General features: G+C 36.4%; 1 protein-coding gene across 1 annotated transcript in view; it reads left to right on the plus strand.

Annotated features, from left to right (window-relative positions):
- RIMKLB (ribosomal modification protein rimK like family member B) overlaps nt 1-18,038 on the plus strand; it is a 63,660-nt gene extending 45,622 nt beyond the window's left edge. The window contains 4 exon segments of the mRNA XM_030321900.2: nt 5,137-5,367; nt 7,961-8,047; nt 9,127-9,330; nt 13,581-18,038. Of these exon segments, the coding sequence (XP_030177760.1) occupies nt 5,137-5,367; nt 7,961-8,047; nt 9,127-9,330; nt 13,581-14,044 (986 nt within the window). The 3' untranslated portion in view covers nt 14,045-18,038.
- The last annotated feature ends 5,064 nt before the right edge of the window (nt 18,039-23,102 follow it).

Below are 23,102 nucleotides of genomic sequence, written 5' to 3' on the forward strand. Positions count from 1 at the left end.
ATCCCTTTGAGTTAGTGTGTTTTGGGTAAGTACTGAGTAGTGCAATTACTGGATCCTATGGTAGTTCTTTTTTAATTTTTTGATGAACCTCCATACTGTTTCCACAGTGACTACACCAGTCTGCGTTCCCACCAACAGTGCAGGAGGGTTCCTTTTTCTCCCCATATTCACCAACACTTGTTTCTACATAATGCATTTATCTTGAAAATATAGGAACAAAAATTGTTCCCACACCCTATTGCTATACTGAGGTTAATTTACTTTTGGTTGTTAATGCTTGATCATATATATAGTTAATCTGAAATGTGATATCTATAATATTTGTTTTGAAATCTTCATCCCAGTACAAAGTATAATTAGATCAACAGTTTCACAAGTTTAGATTTAAGGTAAGTAAAAAAGACAATATATATATGAGAAAGTAGAGTTGAAAACAAAGCTGAGTGGTAGTAGCACATCCAACTGGACTACCTGTTTTTACAAGTGTAGTGGAATTGGGAAAATTCTGTACACGTTCATTTGCATGTGTGTACTGAATAACAGGGATCTAAGGCGCAGTCATTTCTTATTTCAGTTTTATAAACTCTACATCAAAGATAATAGCATTTGGTAAGAGTGCCCAAAAGATCAGTAACACTAAGGCAGAGTTGTGAGAGATGTTGCTTTGTTTTTCTGGGCTTAAATTCATCTGTACCTACTCCTCTTTCTAGCCTTGGTTCATCTCTGCTTGTATAAAATAACAAAGTGTTTGTTTCCATTCAGGAGGTATTGAATTTCTTCCCATCCTCAGTAATACCCATATAGTATGGTATGCAGATCTGACTGCATTTTGGGTGAAAGTACTCCCATACCCCCCATTTCCAGTGGCAACGGATAGGTAGTTTCTACTGGTAATGTGGACTAAGATTGGTACATTTCCATTACTTTCTTTATCACCTTTCTTAAAAGGTACAAAAACTGTCTCCAGTTTAGGGAAGTGAAAAGAAAAGGTAATAATGGTTGAATTTTCTCTTGACAATTGACAGTATCTCTTTCTTGAATAAACTTCTCAAAACTCAGTCTTCTTGTTACTTCTGTTTTATTTAATGAATTTGATCATTCCTGATAATACTGTCCATTCTTCTCTTTTGCAATACTACTTAAAACTAGATTCTTCTAGTTTTTGGCTGATTTTTTCCTCAGGTTTTTAGTTCCTTTTCTGTCTCTTATTGGGACCCATCAAATCTTGGTCTTAGGTTTCTCCGTTTCTTCCTTTTATTTTTTCAGTCTGTATATCCCTGTTTCTTTAGCTATTATGTCTTGGGCAGATTCCAATAAACAGACAAGTAAGTAGTACGCACATGTGTACACACACTCCATATTCCAAATATGAATTATGTGTATATATAACGTATATGTATAGTTTCAATCCATAGTTCAGCTATTACAGAATAGTTCTGCTTTGATGTCCTCATATTATCACCAGATTCTTTTCTGTCTAGATCCAAATTCAGCATCTTCTGCCCTAAAATGGCTTTGCTTTCCAACTTCCTCATTCTCCATATCCTAGTCTAAAAACTTTTAACCCCCAATCTGGTCAGTAGGTTTCTTCCAACTAAAAAGAAGAAAAAATGGTGTTTAGATTTGCCTGTAGAGGCAAGTCATTGCAAAACCCTAAGAAATGAGAAAGTGCGGGATTGCAGAAAATTGAGTGCTGATCTCAAGATGTAGCAGCACGGTGAATGACTGTGAGAGTGCCTGAAGCAACTGGCAAATCCTCACATGTGCTGGTGACCACATACCTATGTGCAGCTGCCCCTGGAGAATAATGACTTCTATATCTCTTTCACCTTTAAAATTGTATATAACTGTCTCTTGGTGGTAGATTCTCAAAATGGAATCCTGCTGGTAAGGGAGTATAGGAAATGCTTCTAGATCCTGCCATACAGGAGGGATTAAAAGATAGGGATGGTGTGAAGTGTCAACAGGCAGCACATACCCTCAGTTTCCTTAATCAGAACAGATATAAACTCTTTAGCTCAGAATTTGTGGATCCAGCAGTTCCAGTTTTGAGTATTTGCCTGAAGAAAACAAAATCACCAGCTCAAAGATATATCTGAGTGCTTCGTTGCAGCGTTATTTATGATAGGACACAGAAATAACCTAATTGTCCATTGATGGATGAATGAATAAAAAAAATGTGATATATATTTACATACATTTGAATATTATTTAGCCATTAAAAAAGAAAATCCTGCTGTTTGTGACATTATGGATGGATATTATGGCTGTTCTGCTAACAGAAATAAGTCAGAAAGACAGATACTGTATGATCTTACTTATATGTAGAATCAAAAAAGTCTGAACTCCTGGCTACAAATCAGAACAGTTTGGTGGGTGCCAGAGATCTGGGGGGATGGTTGTTGGGGAAATGGGAGATGGTGGTCAAAAAGTACCGACTTCCAAGTTATAGAAATAAATCCTGGGGATGTAATGTACATCATCGTGACTATGGCTAACAATACTGTATTGTATATTTGAAATTTGCTAAGAGAGTAGATCTTAACTGTTCTCATCACAAGAAAGAATCTATAAGTGTGAGGTGATGTTAACTAACATTATTGCAGTGATCATCTCTCAGTATTTTTCATATATTAAATCATTATGTTGTACACCTAAAACTAATAGTGTTATATGCCAGTATATATCAATAAAAACTTGTGGCTTTGCATGCTTGACACCTTAAATGACCAACCTTATCTTTTACATTCTGTCAATACAAATTGCAGTTGAAGCACATATTGTTTGTACTGCTCTTTTGCTCTGTGACTTCTCCCACTCCCTTATATGTGAAGTGTCATTATTCTTTTCTTGAAACACACACGTTCCTAAGTCTTAGGCCCTAACTCAGCTCTTACCCACTGATCTCTCCTATATTAGAACTTCCACCATGTTTGAAAGTGTCTCTCCTACTAGAATGGAATCTTCTCAAGAGTAAGGACCTTATTTGCCTTACTTGCCAATCCAAGTCTGCTCTTTATAAAATAATCTGACACATACTAATTGCTTAATATTTATTAAGTGAATGAATGTCTGAGTAAGGTATTGCTCATATGGTGTATCTATAAGATATAATTGTTAAGTTTTTTTTAAAAATCGAATTTTTCTAAAAATTATATAAATATTTTCCCGTACTTAGCGGGGGGGAAATATATATTATTAACACTGAGTACTTAGGACGTTGGATGGGAGCAGAATATATCACATATTTTTGTCTTTGTCGTAAAGAAGCATATACTATTTTTATTTTTAATTTTTTAATGTTTTTTATTTCATTTTTTTATTAAAAAAATTTTTTAATGTTTATTATCGAGAGACAGACATTTGTGAGGGAGGGGAAGACACAGCATCTGAAGCAGGCTCCAGGCTCTGAGCTGTCAGCACAGAGTCTGACGCGGGGCTCAAACTCACAAACTGTGAGATCATAACCTGAGCCGAAGTCGGACACTAACCGACTGAGTCATCCAGGCTCCTCAATGTTTATTTTTGAGAGAGAGAGAGAGAGAGAGAGAGAAGAAAGAAAGAAAGAAAGAAAGAAAGAAAGAAAGAAAGAAAGAAAGAAAGAAAGAAAGAGAGAGAGAGAGAGAAAGAAAGAAAAGAAAGAAAAGAAAGAAAGAAAGAAAGAGAGAGAAAGAAAAGAAAAAGAAAGTATGTATGTGCTGGGGCATGGCAGAGAGAGACAGAGACCTAGAATTCAAAGCAGGGTTCAGCCTCTGAGCTGTCAGCACAGAGCCCAGTCCAGGGCTTGAACTCACAAACTGCGAGATCATGACCTGAGCTAAAGTTGGACACTTTACCAACTGAACCACCGAGGCACCCCTGAAGAGCATATGCTATTTTTAAATGAAAACAGGTTTTTTTTTCCTGAAGATTTTTTTTTTATATTTAAGTAATCTCTACACCCAATGTGGGGCTCAAACTCACAACCACTAGATAAAGAGTCACATGCTTTTCTGATTGAGCCAACCAGGCACCCCAAAGAAAATAGGTTTTAAGGAACAACTCATATAGATACTTTGTTCCTTTATTATTTGGGACCTCTTTAAATAGAATGGTATTGGGTAACATCCAAAAAACTTTTATTTATTTTATTTATTTTTTACAGATCTTATATGTAAGCAAATTCCATACCCAATGTGGAGCTTAAACTCACAACCCCAAGATTGAGAGTCACATGCTGTACCAACTGAGCTAGCCAGGTGCCCCAAAACTTTCTTTAAAATCTTTTTTTAATTATAAATGTCCTCGCTTAAAAAAAAATCGAAGAAGATGGAGAATTGCATGGAGCAAAATGTGAAGTTTCCCATTCTACCTTTGTCCTCCTGCACTGCCACCCACTCACACTTAGAGAAAGCTACCTGTATCATTTATCAGGTCATACGTTTTCTATGCATATGTAAATACAAACCTTTTCAGATTTGTTTTTTGTTTTTCTTAAAAATAAATGTAAACAGGTGTTTAATAAAATGCGTCACCTGGGCATAAAAACATATAAGCAAAATCATAAAAGAAGGCAACTTTCTTATTTCCTGCTTTATCTGAAATGAACACATAATGAACATAATTGGTACAGAATTATTTTCATTTTATTCTAATTCCAGTAATTTATTCTAGTTACAGTTTTATATTAATTTCAGGTGTGCAGTGTATTGATTCAACAATTCCATACATCAGATTTGATTTTTTTAAACTCAGCATTATGTATCCAGACATTTTTTTCTACATTTGAACATAGAGATTATGACATTCTTCTTAACTTTTATTAATAAGTAAGCTCTACACCCAATATGGGGCTTGAAGTTACCACCCTGAGATTAAGAGTTGAATGTTCTATTGACTGAGCCAGCCAGGTGCTTCTGTGAATTTCTTTTTTAAAGGCTATGTAGTATTTCATTGTATTGGCACATACCATAATTTATTTAACCACTGCAGAAATTCTTCTCATTAAATTTTCTTTTTTCTTATAAAGGAATATAATTTAAGGAAGAATGTCTGTCTGTTCTGGTGAAAATGGTGTATTTGGTTTTGTGAGCCCAGGTCTAGTATATTTTGGTATATTCCCTTTAATGGTTTTGGCTTCATTGGGGTGTATTTCAGGTCTACGGATCAATGGAGAACTAATTACTGCCTACCCCCAGGTGGTGGTAGTGAGAGTACCAACCCCTTGGGTGCAGAGTGATAGTGACATCACTGTTTTGCGCCATCTAGAGAAGATGGGATGCCGGTTGATGAACCGACCTCAAGCCATCCTGAACTGTGTTAATAAGTTCTGGACATTTCAAGAGTTGGCGGGCCATGGTGTTCCTCTGCCAGATACTTTCTCTTATGGTAAGTTCGCTAATAAGAATTTATAGTCTAAGTTTTACAACACTGATGGTTTTGAAAGGCATACTAAATTAAGAGGGTTATGTGATACAAGGAAATTTGTGAACATGGAAGAACTTCTTACAGAAGTAATTTTCAGTGTTAACAAACTGGGCAGGAGCATTGTGAATCATGTGTCAAGATTTAGTTCCGTGATATTGGTAGAGTGGATTTAGCTATTTTGGGCTTTCTAGGCTGTAAGTTCACTCTTGTGCTCTCAGTAATGCTGTTGTAGTCAGAGAGCTTTATTAATAATGCTTAAATAAATTACTGTTGTTGTCCTCCAATAAAACTTTATTATTTAAAAAAGGCAGTGGGCCAGATCTCATAGGCTGTAATATTCTTTTTTTTTTTTTATATATATATGAAATTTATTGACAAATTGGTTTCCATACAACACCCAGTGCTCATCCCAAAAGGTGCCCTCCTCAATACCCATCACCCACCCTCCCCTCCCTCCCACCCCCCATCAACCCTCAGTTTGTTCTCAGTTTTTAACAGTCTCTTATGCTTTGGCTCTCTCCCACTCTAACCTCTTTTTTTTTTTTTTTTCCTTCCCCTCCCCCATGGGTTCCTGTTAAGTTTCTCAGGATCCACATAAGAGTGAAACCATATGGTATCTGTCTTTCTCTGTATGGCTTATTTCACTTAGCATTACACTCTCCAGTTCCATCCACGTTGCTACAAAAGGCCATATTTCATTTTTTCTCATTGCCACATAGTATTCCATTGTGTATATATACCACAATTTCTTTATCCATTCATCAGTTGATGGACATTTAGGCTCTTTCCATAATTTGGCTATTGTTGAGAGTGCTGCTATGAACATTGGGGTACAAGTGCCCCTATGCATCAGTACTCCTGTATCCCTTGGATAAATTCCTAGCAGTGCTATTGCTGGGTCATAGGGTAGGTCTATTTTTAATTTTCTGAGGAACCTCCACACTGCTTTCCACAGCGGCTGCACCAATTTGCATTCCCACCAACAGTGCAAGAGGGTTCCCGTTTCTCCACATCCTCTCCAGCATCTATAGTCTCCAGGCTGTAATATTCAATACATCTCTGTTTAATATCTGTTTATCCTTATTAGCACTTTCATGATAATTTTTTTTTGAAGTTTTTTCTCTTATTTTTTAAGGAAATGACACTGTAATAGGTATACTTTAAAACCAGTGCTTCCAAAACCATGGTAAAAGTAAAGGATCTTTTTTTTTCTTTAAAGACCAGTATACTGTGTATCAATACTCTTACAAAATATGATAAAAAACGTTTGAGAAATGCCAGATTGTTATAAAAGCTTCCAATGTTTACTCTTTTTGTATTTACGTGGTTACATATCAGTAGCAGAGAAGTCATAAACAGGCACAGGTTTTTGGACAACACTTTTGAGTAACACTGCTGTAAACAATATTATGCTAATGTATTTCCTGCCTGTCCAGTTCTTTTAGATTAGAAAGGATCAAATTTGCTGTAAATCATTGCAATTTTCCATAAAGACATTTTTTCAAATAAATGTCCAGTAGTGTGCTTAGAGAGTTAATGAAGCTTTAAAAAGAAATCCCTATCCTATTCCTACCATTAGTATTTTAAAGAAGGGAACTCCCCAAGTCTGTATGACATGTGTTGATACAGTTGCTGTTTTTAGCAATTGCATAAGAAGAGACAATATGAATAGTTCGAGGATTCTGTCAGATGCTTTTGGAATATTATATTATAGCTTATATCATGGGTCTACACTTCTGATTTTAAGAGAATGGAAAGGAGAAAAGTGTTAGCCCAATTACCAAATACTACCTATGTTCTAATGTTGACAGTTTAAAATTGGGGACTGAATCATCTTAATTTCTCTAGGCTGCACATGTATGCTACTGCAGTTGCTTAATGAACTTTTTCCTGGTTTAATTTTTTTTACGTCACCAGGCTGATACCACAATTCATTTTTGCTCTGATTTTGCTACTGTATCATTTGTTCCTGGGCAGTAAAAACAGAAGAAAACTTAACTCATGGGTACTGTCTGCCGTAGTATACAAAGAACTCTGATTCATAATGGAGATATGAAACATTAATTTGTGTGTTTGAGAGGGATAGAACACACGTAGCATCTTTTCATCCTTGAGTGAGTCTTCTAAACAGACTCATTCTTCTGTTTCTTAATCTTTAGATTGAGATTCTTTAATCTTTAGATTAAAACTGGAATTTAAATACACTAAAGTAGGTCTTGGTGGTTTTGTTATTTGTGTAGTGGAAGATTAAAGGATAAAAATATGAAAAATTGTATAGAACTAGGAAATTTTGTTTTAACTGAAAGATAATTTCCTTAAGTTAGATATTAGAATATTTATAATTTAAGATAACTTTCATCCATTTTAAAAGGTGTTGTTTTAAACTGATGTTTAACTGTATTTTCAACTTTTATTTATTACTTTCTCTAAGAAAAACAAAATGTAGCCATCAGGTTCTTACCTTCTATCTCCTGTGTTGCTGACTTTAGCATAGATAACACCACAAAACACCTCTGTTACTATTCTTCTTAAATTTCTTTTTTACTCAAACCAGGTGGTCATGAAAATTTTGCTAAAATGATCGATGAAGCAGAAGTACTGGAGTTTCCAATGGTAGTGAAGAATACGCGGGGTCATAGAGGTGCGTATGAGTTGTCACTATGGCACATCATTTTGAAATTACTCTTGAGAATTAATAAGGGTGATGATACAAAATAGATTTTTTCTTAATCTGATCAATGCTCTTATTATTTGCTTTGTATTTCCTCACGGTTATTGACTAGACAATAGCCTTATCAGTTGAAATGTATAGCTCTTTGGGGCGCCTTGCTGGCTCAGTTATGTGATCAACTTTGACTCAGGTCATGATCTCACAGTTTGTGAGTTTGAGCCCCGTATTGGGCTGTGTGCTGACGTCTCGGAGCCTGGAGCCTGCTTTTGATTCTGTTTCTCTCCCTCTCTCTCACTGCCCCTTCCCTGTTCTCACTCTGTCTCTCTCTCAAAAATAAACATTAAAAAAATTAAATAAATAGCCACTTCCTTTGACATAAAAATTGACAAATAGAGCAGTGGAATGGACTAGTGAACTTGGAAATAAAACTAGGTATATAGTAACATACTGCTCTTTTACCCTATGCAAATTTTGTATATATTGTGTAATAATATATAAGACATGGTCTTTTAAATTTTTTTTTTTGTTTATTTATTTTCAGAGAGAGAGAGACAGAGCAGGGGAGGGGCAGGGAGAGAGAGAATCCCAAGCAGGGCTCTGCACTGTCAGCACAGAGCCTGATGTGGGGCTCAAACCCATGAACTGTGAGATCATGACATGAGCTGAAACCAAGAGTTGACACTTAACCAACTGAGCCACCCAGATATCCCTATAAAACATGGTTTTTCTCAGAAGGAAATGTTTTGGTAATAAACGAGGCTGGCATTATTGGCTCACATGGAGGAATATAAACCTTGGACCTCTACTTCACAACATCTACTGAAATAAATTCTAGGTTACTGTAGGAATTAAGGGAGTGGTAGGAGATTATTAACTTTATCTTAAATACATTTTTGCATTGTTTCTATAACTACCATAACTGTTACTTTGGTTAAAAATTAATAGATTCTGAAAGAGCAGGTTGGGACCCAAGAAGATGCAGGTAATACATATCAACTGCTCGCAGTTTAATGACTTACATGTGTTTTTTATTCTTTTTTCAATCATAGGCAAAGCTGTTTTCTTGGCTCGAGATAAGCACCATTTGGCTGATCTAAGCCATCTTATTCGCCATGAAGCTCCATACCTGTTCCAGAAGTACGTTAAAGAGTCTCATGGACGGGATGTGCGTGTCATTGTTGTGGGAGGCCGTGTGGTTGGCACCATGTTACGTTGTTCAACGGATGGAAGGATGCAAAGTAACTGCTCACTAGGTAAAAACAATGCATGTGTCTTTCTAGTATATATAATATTATTACAGCTTGTCCAGCGAGTGTTCATATATAATTACAGATCTTTTTACTTAGTAAGTTGAAAAATACTATCTTTCACCTTTCACATATAACTATGATCAGTAGCCGTACCTTGAATATAGTAAATATACTTTTGAGTTGTTTTTCTAGTAGTAAAATTGGATTTGTCTGAGTCATAAATTTTGAGATCTTCCTGCTGAAGTGCCTCAGAGTTTAGTCTGAGCTTTTTCTTCTTTAATGTTTATTTCACTTTCTTATACTTCACTTTCTTAGTCATCCGATCTGGCTCATGGTTTTAAATACCATGTATGTGTTGTGATTTTCACATTTATATCTGTAATTTAGGCTTTCTTCCTGAACTCCAGGTACATATAAATAACTGCCTACTCAGTAGTATCTCCATGTAGTTGTCCAACAGACATTTTAATCTTGACCCAAACTGGTCAAATATTTATTGTTAAAGTATGATGGACATACTAGTTTTAGGTGTACAACCCAGGGATTTAGGTGTACAGCCCAGTGCTTTGTCCCCATATGTTATTATAATGTTATTGGACTATATTCCTTTTGCTATACTTTTCATCTTCATGACTTGTTTATTTTGTAACTGGAAGTTGTACCACTTCATCCCCTTCACCTGTTTTATCCCCCTTCATCCTCTCCCCTCTGGTAACCAGATTGTTTAGAGGCCTTTTTTATATGAGCATTCTCTTATATTCAGTTTTAACAGTAATGCCAACTACCATCTCTCCAGTGCTGGTACAGTAGTCAGTGCTTTATGACTATTAACTTCTTTAGATATTGCTAGGTATTGTTAGTATTCCCATTTTACAGATGAGGAGGGCCCAGAACAGTAAGTAACTTGCTCAAGATAACAGATCTAATAATGGTGCCGCCAGGATGCAAATATACTGTTTGGCTCCAGAGTTGTCCTCTTAACCACTCTTGAATATGCTGATTTCCAAAATTGGAAAATTACATGGAAGCTATGCAGATATCTAGATTTTCAAGTACGTGACATGAATTTAATCATTTTTTAAAACTGTTAAGCTCTGTCCCTTCATATTCTTAATGTTTTTTTAACTGTAATATGATCTCAGGGGCGCCTAAGTGGTTCAGTTGGTTTAAGTGTCTGACTTGATTTCGGCCCAGGTCATGATCTCAGGGTTCATGAGGTTGAGCCCCACATTGGACTTTTCTGCTGACAGAGCAGAGCCTACTTGGGATTCTCTCTCTGCCCGCCCCCCACTCGCGTTCACTCACACACTCTGTCTCAAAAAAGTAATTAAAAAACCATTACACAATATCTCAGTTAAGTGAAGTTACATACATATATCTTAGATAATTATGGTTATTCCTGGAAATAAGCTTTCAAGCTATTTTTTTCAAAGACTGTTTTGGTTTTTCCGTAATGAATAGTTTTTGTTGACTGTAAAACATTTTATTGATTGATTGATTTTTTTAAAGATTTTATTTTTTGGAAGGCGCCTGGGTGGCTCAGTCGGTTAAGCGTGCAACTTTGGTTCAGGTTGTAATCTCACAGTTTGAGAGTTCGAGCCCTAAGTTGGACTCTGTGCTGACAGCATGAAGCCTGGAGCCTGCTTGGGATTCTGTGTCTCCCTTTCTCTGCCCCTCACCTGCTCATACTCTATCTCTCAAAAAGTAAATAAACATTTAGATTTTATTTATTTATTTATTTTTTTAAGTAATCTCTGCACCCAATGTCAGGCTTGAATTCACAACCCCGAGGACAAGAGTCACATGGTCTGCCAACTGAGCCAGCCAAGCACCCCCCGTTTTTAAAAGTTTCTTGATCATTTTTTTGGTTACCTTAGTGGCTCAGTTCGTTAAATGTCTCTCTCTCTCTTTTTAAAAAATTTATTTATTTTTGAGAGAGATAAGAGTGTGAATGGGGGAGGGGCAAAGAGAGAGAGACGGAACCTGAGGCAGGGTACAGGCTCCATGGTGTCAGCACAGAGCCCCACACAGGGCTCAGACTCACGAGGCATAAGATCGTGACCTGAGCCTAAGTCGGACTCTTAACTGACTGATCTACCCTGGGGCCCCAAGCGTCTAACTCTTGATTTCAGCTCAGGTTATGATCTCATGGTTCATGGGACGGAGCCCCTAGTCTCACACTGCACTAACAGTGTGGAGCCTGCTTGGGATTCCCTCTCTCCCCTTCTCTATGCTCCTCTCCTGCTTGCATGCACTTGCTGTCACTCTCTGTCCCAAAATAAATGAAAAAACTTAAAACAAAACTTATTCATTTTTGATCAAGGTTATATAACATTTTGGTTTTATTTGATGTATTGGGGAATTTTCAGTCTTATCTTCTGGCACTCTATAGGTAAAGTAACATCAGAATGAAGGATAGTAAACAAAACTCCACTTTGAACCTATCTGGTCCTAGTTCTTTTTGTAGTAGTAGTGCTTTTATCACCTTTCCGATCTCTTCCATAATAATAATTTGCCTGTTTAAGTTTGCTGCTGCTTGAAGCAGTGTTGGTAATTTATCATTTGCTTAGAAATATTCCATTTGTTTTAGGTTTCAGATTTTTTTGCCAGGTTCTTTAGATGATTGCTTGTTCTTTATTTGAATCTCTCCTTTGTCTGCAGTTTTGTCTTTGGTATCATTCATAATCTTGTCAAAGTAACATTTGGATTTTTTTGTCCTTTCTATTTTTCTATTCTATTCATTCAACTTTCTGTCTTTACTGAATCTCTCTTCTTAGTTTCTTACTTTATAAGTAATTTCTTCTTGCTAATTCAAAATAAAAGTTTTGGTATGAAGTGATTTTATACATGTTTTCATTTCCCTGTAATTTAGGGGATCAGTGTTGCAGTTTCTAAGTCCTTAATAAATCTTTTGGTTACTTAAATCATTAATTTATAATTTCTGTTTTTCTTGGGTTATTGTCAGAGAATGTTGCCTGTAAAAAGTGTTTTTAAATTTGTTAAGGTTTTTTTGTTTCCTGGGACAAGCACATGATTATTTGTCAGTATTTGATAAAGGAAAAAATGTGTATATCGGTATATACTATATTCAAGAGATATAAGGCTATGAAGTCAAGTTTGTTTTTGCCTTTGTCCCTTATCTCTTTGTCCATTCCTTTAGTTTTCAAAAAATGTTTTCATTTAATACAGCCTATAATTAAATTTTGCCTTTCATTCCGGTCTGACTAGTTTCCACTTTTTCCATGGGAAATTTCAGTTCGTTTTTAATGTTTGCTCATACAGTTTATTTAATTCCTTCAGTTTGATTTTGTGTTTATTATTTAAATTGCTTCTTCCTCTTTTTTCTTTTCCAACTTCTGTGGTTTGTAAGGTACCATTAATTCCATTTCCACCCTTGTTCTCAAACTCAGTCAATGTGGATGCTCATCCATGGTTTTACATTCCATTAACGGTTAACTTCTGTGTCCCTGTGTTCAAATCAGACATACATTTCCTGCTATTTGGAAGATGACAGTTTTGTCTACTTTGTTTTCTATTCTTCTCTGCCTTCATAAAAATATAAAGTCTGTGGTGTACCTTCGCCTCTATCCGTATTATTGCAAGTAAGATAGGTTTCTGTGGAAGCTGAATGCCGTCTTCAGAAAAAAATTGCATATGGCACCTTTGCTTTCACTACTGATTTAAAAGAGTGTGTTGTGAGATTGAGCCCTGAGCGCTGAGTGTGGAGCCTGTTTAAGATTCTCTGTCTCTGGGGTGCCTGGAGGGCTCAGTCGGTTAAGCATCCACCTTCAGTTCAGGTCGTGATCTCGAGTTTCATGAGCTCAAGCCCCATGTTGGGCTCTGTGCTGAGAGCTCAGAGCCTGGAGCTTGCTTCTGATTCTGTGTTTCCCTCTCTGCCTCTCCTCCACGCATGCTCTGTCTCTCTCTCAAAAATAAATTAGAGGGGCGCCTGGGTGGCGCAGTCGGTTAAGCGTCCGACTTCAGCCAGGTCACGATCTCGCAGTCTGGGAGTTCGAGCCCCTCGTCGGGCTCTGGGCTGATGGCTCAGAGCCTGGAGCCTGTTTCCGATTCTGTGTCTCCCTCTCTCTCTGCCCCTCCCCCGTTCATGCTCTGTCTCTCTCTGTCCCAAAAATAAATAAAAAACGTTGAAAAAAAAATTAAAAAAAAATAAATTAGAAAAAAAACCTAAAAACGGTGTTTTTACTCCAAAAATGTATCATTTTGGCAACTTATTTTGTTTCTTTTTTTGCCAGGTGGTGTGGGGATGATGTGCTCCTTGAGTGAACAAGGGAAGCAGCTAGCTATCCAGGTGTCTAATATCCTGGGGATGGATGTGTGTGGCATTGACCTATTGATGAAAGATGACGGCTCCTTCTGTGTCTGCGAGGCCAATGCAAATGTAGGTTTCATCGCCTTTGATAAGGCTTGTAATCTAGATGTAGCTGGTATCATAGCGGACTATGCCGCCTCCCTCCTGCCCTCTGGCCGGCTCACCCGGCGTATGTCCCTGCTCTCCGTGGTGTCCACGGCCAGTGAGACTAGTGAGCCGGAGCTGGGTCCCCCAGCCAGCACTGCTGTCGACAACATGAGCGCAAGTTCCAGCTCTGTTGACAGCGACCCTGAAAGCACGGAGCGAGAGCTACTCACCAAGCTCCCAGGGGGCCTATTCAACATGAACCAGCTGCTAGCCAATGAAATCAAACTCCTGGTGGAGTGACTCCACCGGTAAATAATTAACCAACAAAACCCTTGTAAAACTCACTTTCTTTTTCTTCTTTTTTTCCCCTTTCTTTCTTTCCTTTTTTTTTTTTTTTTAAACCAACTTGCAATGCTGTTCATGGAAGGTACTCAGGAAGATGAGAAAATTGAGTAGGATTAGTTAGGAGAGAAGACAGGGGAGAGAGATAGACCTCTGCTATTAAGATGTTACTGACTTTTGTTTACGGATAGTGCAGATAGGCAGAAGAGGTGAGATACAGAAACACATCAGGCTCTTATAGTTAACCTTTTAATCACTCAAAAATGTGTATGCTCTCAGACCATCAAGAACACACAGTTTTTTTTCATGGTCCCTTTCTTTTGCTTTTGTATAGTTGCTACAAAATTGAGAGTAGGATAACTTCACATTGTGTTGCAAAGATTTGTGATGAGCGAGGAAAATAATCTACCTAAATTATAGGAATTTTTTTATACAAGTCTGAAAATTCTGCCTTTACCATATTAACTAGCAACTTTACGTCCGTACTTTATGAAATCTTGAAGAGCTATTTTGCTGGGATTTATAATTTTTGTGCTTCGGTTTTTCCCTTCATTTGGGTGGGAGGGCAGTATTAATATAACCCAATAAAGGTTTTTTCTAATGACAAAATTGGCATTTTTGCATGATAAAAGGGAAATGAACAGTATTGCAATGTCTGGTACACAAGATGACATTTACTCCAATGTAGATAAAATTACACTAGTTTAAAATATGTGCATTGACTTGTATTTGTTAGTGTTTTAATCTTTTTTGAAAGATATATGCTCTGTTAATGTTGCAGTTTTTTTTAATACATGCTAGTCTAACATTCCCTGATCTATGCCTGCATCTTTAACAATGGCCAAAGTGAAGAAAGTGCTACCTTTTTTGTTAACAAGACACTGACTTGAAACATGTGCATTTAAAGCCTTTTATTTTTTCCTTTTTTTCTTTTGGTGGTTGGGCATTTAAAGTATAAGGACAAGGAAAAATATTTTTGGGGGGCAAATCAAGGGTCTATGAGTTCTTTAGTATAAAGCTGAAGTGATTTATAATACCAGCGTTATATATTTGCATTTTTCACATTTTAGGAGGGAGTATATATGTGTGTGTGTGCACGCATGCATGTGTATGTGTTTTGCTTTTTGTTTCACCGAACAATCAAAAAAGATAGATTCTAGAAAATGGAGCATGATGGGGAAACAGTTTTTACTTTAAAAAACAGATAAGTTGTTTTAATAACTATACTCCACTGGGGTAGAGGTACTCACTAAAGACATAAAGAGAATAGATGCTTCTTAGGCCTTTTTATGTATATGTATGTTGTTTGGTTTTTTCTTTGGTTCTAGACTGTTCAGTGTATGATTTATTCAAGGCTACATGCTTTTCTATGCTTCTGGCTGTGCATTTTCTCCTATTACATGTAGGTTTGAGGGTGGGGTGGACTGGACATTTTTGTTTGGGGACTTACTTAGCAGTATTAAGTCTCTTATAGCCCAACTCTGAAGCCTTCAATACTGTCCATTCTTTATATTCCTTTAATTTCTGAATTTATAAGATCCCCAAAATGGCATATAATACGAGCCTTTGAAACAGGGGTAAATCTATTTGAATAATGGGTTTGGAAGGTGTGTTAAGAAATGGAGATGCTCCAGAGCTCAACGTAATTTTTTTAAACAGCAAGTTCCATCTCACTACAATCCTCTGAAGCTTTTACCCGAGTCCTTTCTTGCCTCTCCAGTGCTTTTTTCCTTCAGATGGACCTTAAACATAATATCTTGGACACTACTAGAGAGACTTCGAGGCAATAATAAAAGATCAGTATTAACCAGCTCTAACAGAGGTTTGATCATGCTTGTACAGTTTTTCCCCGTTTTAAAAAGGAATGTAATAAAAGTTGTTTTTTTCCATAGAATTAAATAATATTAAAATTGAGTGAAAGGTTGATTGTTGACAAATAGAATAGTACCTCTAATCTGTGCAGTGTCTCATTTCACCTCAGAAAAAGATAATAAGAGGATTTTCTAATTTATTTTAGGATATTCTAATCTCCTATAAAAGAATTTGACTTGCATAGAGTTATTGTGGGCCTTACATACATATATAAGTACCTCTGTCTCATTAACAAAAAGAAATACATGGTACTTCTTTCACTGAATGACCATAGGAGGATGCATAATATTTGGGATAGAGAGATAAATGAGGGAGAAAGAACTGCTTAATTAAGTCATTATTCATATGTTTGTGTAGAGACCACCTGGTTGTCACATAAATTATGACACATTAAATAGTTACATATAACATGTATATAGATTTATGAATTTTATAACATAAATAGAACACCCTCTCTATTTGATGAAAAACTCAGGGTTTGTGTTGGGTTGGATAAGGCACTAGGAAAAATGTAGATAGACTTTAAAATTTTTTTTACCAAACTAACCAACTATATCATAAGAATTATCTGAGATTATTTCACCTTTAGTTTTATTCACTGCTGATTGATCTTTTGTGCATTCACAGTATATTAAAACATAGCTTTACCAACCTATTTCTGGATCATACACTCACATATTAAAAGGAAAAGGGTAGGAATGGTCATCTTAGACTTTAAAACATGGGTATCTTCTTGAACTCACTCAAAAATTAAGGTAAAGAATATGAACAGATCATTCTGGAAGAACCCAAATGAAACATCCCAGATATTGAAGTGAAAGTTAAATATATTTTCTTATTGTTTAACAACTTTTGTATTATCATTGCTATTATGAGAGGTAAAAATGTATATTTATCAAATATGTATAAGTCTTATCATGCCCAAATCTGAATTATTGTAAAATTGTGTATTGTTAAAATTGTAATTCTTAATTGTATTTTAAAAGTAATTCTGATATTGTTTTTATGTTACCTGTGATGAAAACTGGACTATGCACACACATACACACACATACACAAATATGAACGATTCCATTTAAAATTTTTAATAGTTTTTTTTCTTTTTTTGGTGCCTAATAATTGATTGGTCATTTCTGCTGGCTTTTACTCCACTGAACTTTGAAATCTTTCTGTATATGCTATCAATAAGAAAATATGCTGGAACATTAGAAAAATCCATCAAGAGACTTGCTTTCATCAAGCACTTTATCAGACTTTTGAGAAGGTATCGAAGGCATTGAAAGAAGTAATTGACTTTCAAAATCATCTCTTCTTTTTCTCAAGAGGAAAACGATGGAAAAACAAAATCTCTTCATTCAGTGAATCCCCAGTTTGGGGTCTGGGGAGCTTAGAGACGTTGTGAAATCAAATCTTGTGTTACATTTTTCTCCTGGCTCACTCTTTTTGAGAAGGTTTATGGGCTATATGGCTGGTGAGACACGATCCCCTCCTAAGAAAATGTAGGTGCTCAGACAGGTAACCTCTGCTGCTACTGTTTTTATTTGTTTGTTTGTTTGTTTAATTTCATTTAAAATTTGTTTTTGTTGTATTAGGATATCTTAAAATGTAATATATTGCAGGATTTATAACCAGGTTCACTGCTTTCTTTCTTTTTTTTTTTCTTAAAAAAAAAACAAAACAAAGTTTCATTTAAGATACATTTAGGCGCCTTTGAAGCTTGGATTTTGGAATGTTTCAGTAGTGGACAGAAATCTGCTGTTGGAATCTTCTAGTCTTCCAGGTTTAATTTGAAATGTTTTTAGTTTTGTTTTGGATTTTTGTGTGGTATTTTATTTCCTTTATCAGTGCCCTTTTGCCATGCTGTTTTGGGGTGGCTGCCTAACTCTAGTGAAAATTCTTTCTATATTAACGAAAGTTTGGTGTTTTAAATTCCTTAATGTTTTGCATTTTTAAAAATTGTTTTTAAAGAAATATTCTAACTGCTTGCACTGTTACTGTTCTTTGCCAGCCTTTTCAGGAGCCAAAAAAACAAAAACAAACAAACAAAAAAATACCCAGAGAAAAAACTTTCCTTCTTCCCCCTTCCTGATGATGAGTGAGAAGTATTGAGAACTTTCGGGGTCAGTGCCCTTCTAAACTCCCCTTCCCCCAATAATGCAGCTGTATAATGAATGGTAAATGCAGCGGTTTGGATTCAGGCACAGCCCCAGCCTGCTTGCAGGTAATTTGACTCTCCTTTCTTTCCATCGCAAGGCTAACCTTACTTTCTTTTTAAAAAATTTTCTTTCTTTATGTACTTTAACGGCAACTGTGGGTCTGTAAAAACTCTTGTTTAAAAAAAAGAAACAAAACGCATATCTAACAGATAATTTGATTAAAGAAGAACTTTTGGGGGTAAAGTTTGAGTTGGTTGGGATGAACTCAGGACTTTGGGGATTTACTTTAGCCATTTAGATAACTCCATTCCTTGCATATATGTCTATAATTAAGTATTTCAGAGTGTGACTTTTTTGGCTTTGTTTTTGTTTTGGGTTTGTTTGTTTCTTCCATTGTGCTACTCTGGCTTAAGCTTTTTCAGGGGTTGGTGTTCCGAATACAGTGAGCTCACAGTATAAAGACATCAATTAGGAGTTGCCAGGTATGGAAAACTAGAGTTTTGAAAAGGTAAAATTAGGTTCTAGGTTATATATATGGTAAAAACTCATCATAGTCTTGAGTTGGTCTTAGTGCTTCTCTTTCTGTGACATCATTATAAAAGTGAAAAGGAATGATGAGACAAAGATAATAGAAAGCATTTCAGTTATTTAAGGAACAGTGTGACTCAGAACTAATCATTTTAGCATTTCTAAGATGCTAGTTCTAACAAAGAAGATAGATGTGAGCAGCTTGAGGTTATCATAATGGTTTAAACAGTAAAAAATTACAGATTTGCAAAGATCGGAGGGCATTTCTGAAGCACAAATCATTAAGCACATTAACCAAGGCTATAAAACAAACTTAGTGGCAGGAATAGGAGTTATCCATTTTAATAGCCTTCCCATTAGCTAATGTAGTAGCCTCTTCTCTGTCCACCCCAGTCCACCTACCCTTTCCTCCTTTCTCCTGTCTTTCCTAAAGTTTTAGTTCTAATATGAGTTACTATCATTGGGGAGAAAAATCCTCTTTCTACGAGACAGCGGTCAGGAACTTTTCAAGATATACTTCTGCGTAATTTTATTCTGTGGCTTTAGACGTATATCCGACGAGGCTTTAAGTTCACTAGTTAGCTAATAGGAAAATCCTGGCTTGTAATGCATTCTACAGCTGAAGGCATAAAATAAATCATTAACCTGTTTTGTGCTTCAGTTCACCCATAACCAGATAGGACCAGTCTCTCCCCTAAACATCTTAAGAGAAAAGTATTTATCTGTTGAACTGAAATTTACTAACAATGGAATCCCAGCTGCCTCCTGCAGGAATTTGTGATATATACTTAAAAAGGCTTGTACCAGAGAACTTTGTTCTCTTGCTATAAGAATGGCCAGCATTAGAATGTGTGGACTATGTGATTGCATGGGACGTGGAGAATTTAACAGTCTCCATTCTGTTATCCCCATGAAGGTCACTGACTTGTTAAGAATGATCTTGCTTTCAGATTTCACTATATACAAACTTACTAGCTGGGCCTTATATAGCGTATATACCTGGCTGCTGTTGTGGGGTTTGGGAACATGAGGGGTGGGGTGAATTGTTGTTGTTTTAGGTTTCAGTCAGACAGACATCACTGTGCCCCAGTTCCCAGAAGCACAGCAGGCCTCTAGGAGCATCCGTGGGAACGGCGCAGTCCTGACATCACCAACTCTCCTGCTCAGGCTCATCCCATATACAGAGGTCAAAGGGTGGGGTTTGAGATCGGGGGAAGGAATGAGAAAGTAGAAACAATGTTGCTGCAGTGCCACTGTTGACTAGCCTTTGGTGCTTATGTCTGTTTGTTTTATTTTTTATGTTGGCAAAACTGTATTTTGGGGTAAAGGTAGTGGGAGGGTGGAACAAAAACAAGCCATTAATTACTGTTATTACTGTTCATTATTGGATACTGTTCTTTAGTAGCTAATGCAGAATAAAGTTTTAACCTAGACCCTCAGTGACAAAAAGAATGGGAATAGAAATGATATTCAGGAATTTAACAAACCGAAAACATTTATGTTGTGTTAGTTTCCAGTTCTACAACTGCTATTACATTTGTCACTCTGTCTCCCTTTTTTGGCCTAATTTTTTTGTGTATGTATAGAGTTTGAGGAAATGTGCATTTGTGATTAGTCCTTTTAAAAGGACTTAATGAATTTATTACTCTTTTGCAAAAGATATACCCAGTGCTTATATGGGCATACAAATGCTACCCTATTTTAAATGTAGGTGGCGTATGTGTTCGTGTTTTAATGTATTCAGAGCCATTGGGCAATAAGCAGTCCAGAACATTGAAAACTCATGCAGGTAAAGCACCTAACACCTTTAGTTTCTAGAATTACTTTAAAAAACGCCTTTATTGCTGCATCTTCCACAGTTCTTTTGAAAGTTTCTGAGCTTAAAATTTTTAGGAGCTGTAAACTACCTAGTTAAAATTTTAAGTTGCACACTTATTCATAAGATTGTAGAGATAGGTGAAGAAGTTAAGTGTAACAGAAGAAATGGCTCTTGAGATGGCAGCTGCCGAGCATCTAAATCTTTCCACTTAAAAAGAATTCCCAGCTTAGCATGAATATTGATCATACTTGTTTGATTTTCTGTGATTGGGACTTTTGTTGTTTTGACTTTGGTGGGGAGGACTTGGGGGAACAGTGAGGAAGCTTGTGCACATGTGAAAATATGAAATGTTAAAGGAAGTTTTCAGTTTAATCTGAATAGTAAGCAAGAACTTTTTCTATATACCCTTCTGCTGCAGCAGAGAAATAAACTGGTAGGTGGCAGCAGAAGAAGGAATTCTTCAGATTGATGGCTACTGAAAGAATCTCCATAGGACAAGAGATAGAGCATAACATATCAATTGAAGCAAAGGGGGCAAATAATGAAAACAGGACAAAAATTTTTGGATTTTCACTCTGAATGGTAAGTTATTTTCAACTAAAAATGTGTTTTTAGTCTGATAGTGGGATAGTGGTGTTATATGCCATTGTAGTATGTAATCATAAATGGCCCTGTAGGCCTTTGCCTTAGGATAAATTTGGCCTAACTAGGGTCCTATCACTTTTTACTTCGGGGGGAAAAAAATTAGGGCACCTGGGTGGTTCAGTCGGTTGAGTGTCTGACTCTTGACTTCAGCTCAGGTCACGATCTCACCATTTGTGAGATTGATCACCATGCTGGCCTCCTCACTGACAGCCCAGAGCCTGCTTGAGATTGGTCCTCTCTCCTCTCTCTCTGACCTCCCCTGCTCACATGCTCACTCATGCTCTCTCTCTCTCTCGCTCGCTCTCTCAAAAATAAATAAATGAACATTAAAAAAATAGCAATGTGTAAAATTAGGGGTGTCTCCCCAGTATATTGATATATATGACCTTTTCCCCAGCTTTATTGAGGTATAATTGACAAAATTGTGTTTTTAAAGCATACAATGTGATAATTTGATAGGTATATACATTGTAAAATTCTCTCTCATCAAATTATCAACACATCCACTATGTGAACCTTAAAGATGGCAAAAATTACGCGTCTCACAGTGAGTCAGATTTTTAGAAAATCTGTAAGATAAGTGAAATACACATTGTTAGCCATTTTATAGAAAAAAAAGTCTGTCCTCTTTTTAGTGGCACATTGGGGGGATAGCAATAAAAGTATGTAATTTGGTGGGGCACCTGGGTGGCTCAGTCGGTTAGGCGTCCAACTTTAGCTCGGGTCATGATCTCAAGGTCCGTGAGTTCGAGCCCCACGTCGGGATCTGTGCTGACAGCTCAGAGCCTAGAGCCTGCTTCAGATTCCGCCCCCCCCTTCCCCCTTCCCCTCTCTTGTTCACACTCTCTCTAAAAAAATAAAAAAAAAAATTTTTTTTAAATGTAATTTGAAAAACTTAGGGGGTAAAAATGATCTTTTCTTCAACTAGCTATCCCCTATCTAGTCCCATTTCCTTGTTATTGTGTCTGCCCGTCAGTTCCATTCTGTTCACTTTTCTTTCTGGCCTTACTGTCTCTGCTCTTACTTTCTTCCATTTCTTTAGTCGTGCTTCTGCCTCCCTGTCTTTGTAACTCTTCCTCGCCTTTGTCTCCCTGTATGCCTCTCCCTTTCTTTCATTCATTCCCTCAGAATTTCACTTTTCCATTGTTGCCATTTTTCATCTCTGCCTGCCTGCTTTTCTGTATGTGTGTCTCCCCCTTTTCATTTGCATTCTCTGTATTGCGTCTGTATCTGCTCGGGTAAACAGCTTTATTTTCTTTGCATCAATAACTGCCTTAAGACATGTTAATCAGAGTATCAACAGTGTGATTGTTTTAGAAGTTGGTGAGGCTGAATAGAAGAAATTGAGGTTTTAAGTCCCAAGAATTAAGAATTGAAATTTATAATGAGATGCAGGTCTCTTCACTCAGCTACATGTTTATTTTAACTATAATGTCTTTATTGTTGCTGGAAACCAAGCTGTTTTATGAGCACTTGGACAGAAGAAAAGTCCTATGGTTCTTAATTTCACCTAGACTTTTAACTTCAAATTGTCCCTGATTTTTTAAAGTTTCTAATGAAATTAGAAAATGAGCAAAGCAGTCATTATTTTGTAGACATTTACCAGATAAAATAAAAAATTTATTGATGTAATTGGCATATAACATTATACTAGTGTTACAGGTACAATACAGTGACTCAATATTTATATACAGTGGTAAATGATCATCACAGTAAGTCTAGGTAACATGCATCACTGTACATAATTACAGAATTTTTTTTCTTGGGATGAGGACTCTTAAGATCTACTCTCAGCAACTTTTAAATATGCAATTTTAGTACTTTATAACTGGAGAGAAAATAAAATTTTAGCCTTTAAGATAAAAGTTAATAGCAATTGAGCTAAATCTTTTCTAAGATATACATGTGAAGATTTTAGAAGTGTTAATTAACTTTCTTAAAGTAGTGCACAAATACCTGTTTTCAAATTTTATAGACAGTGAAAACAGGATATCCA

This window comes from Lynx canadensis, chromosome B4 (assembly GCF_007474595.2).
Source record: "Lynx canadensis isolate LIC74 chromosome B4, mLynCan4.pri.v2, whole genome shotgun sequence".
Lineage (NCBI taxonomy): Eukaryota > Metazoa > Chordata > Mammalia > Carnivora > Felidae > Lynx > Lynx canadensis.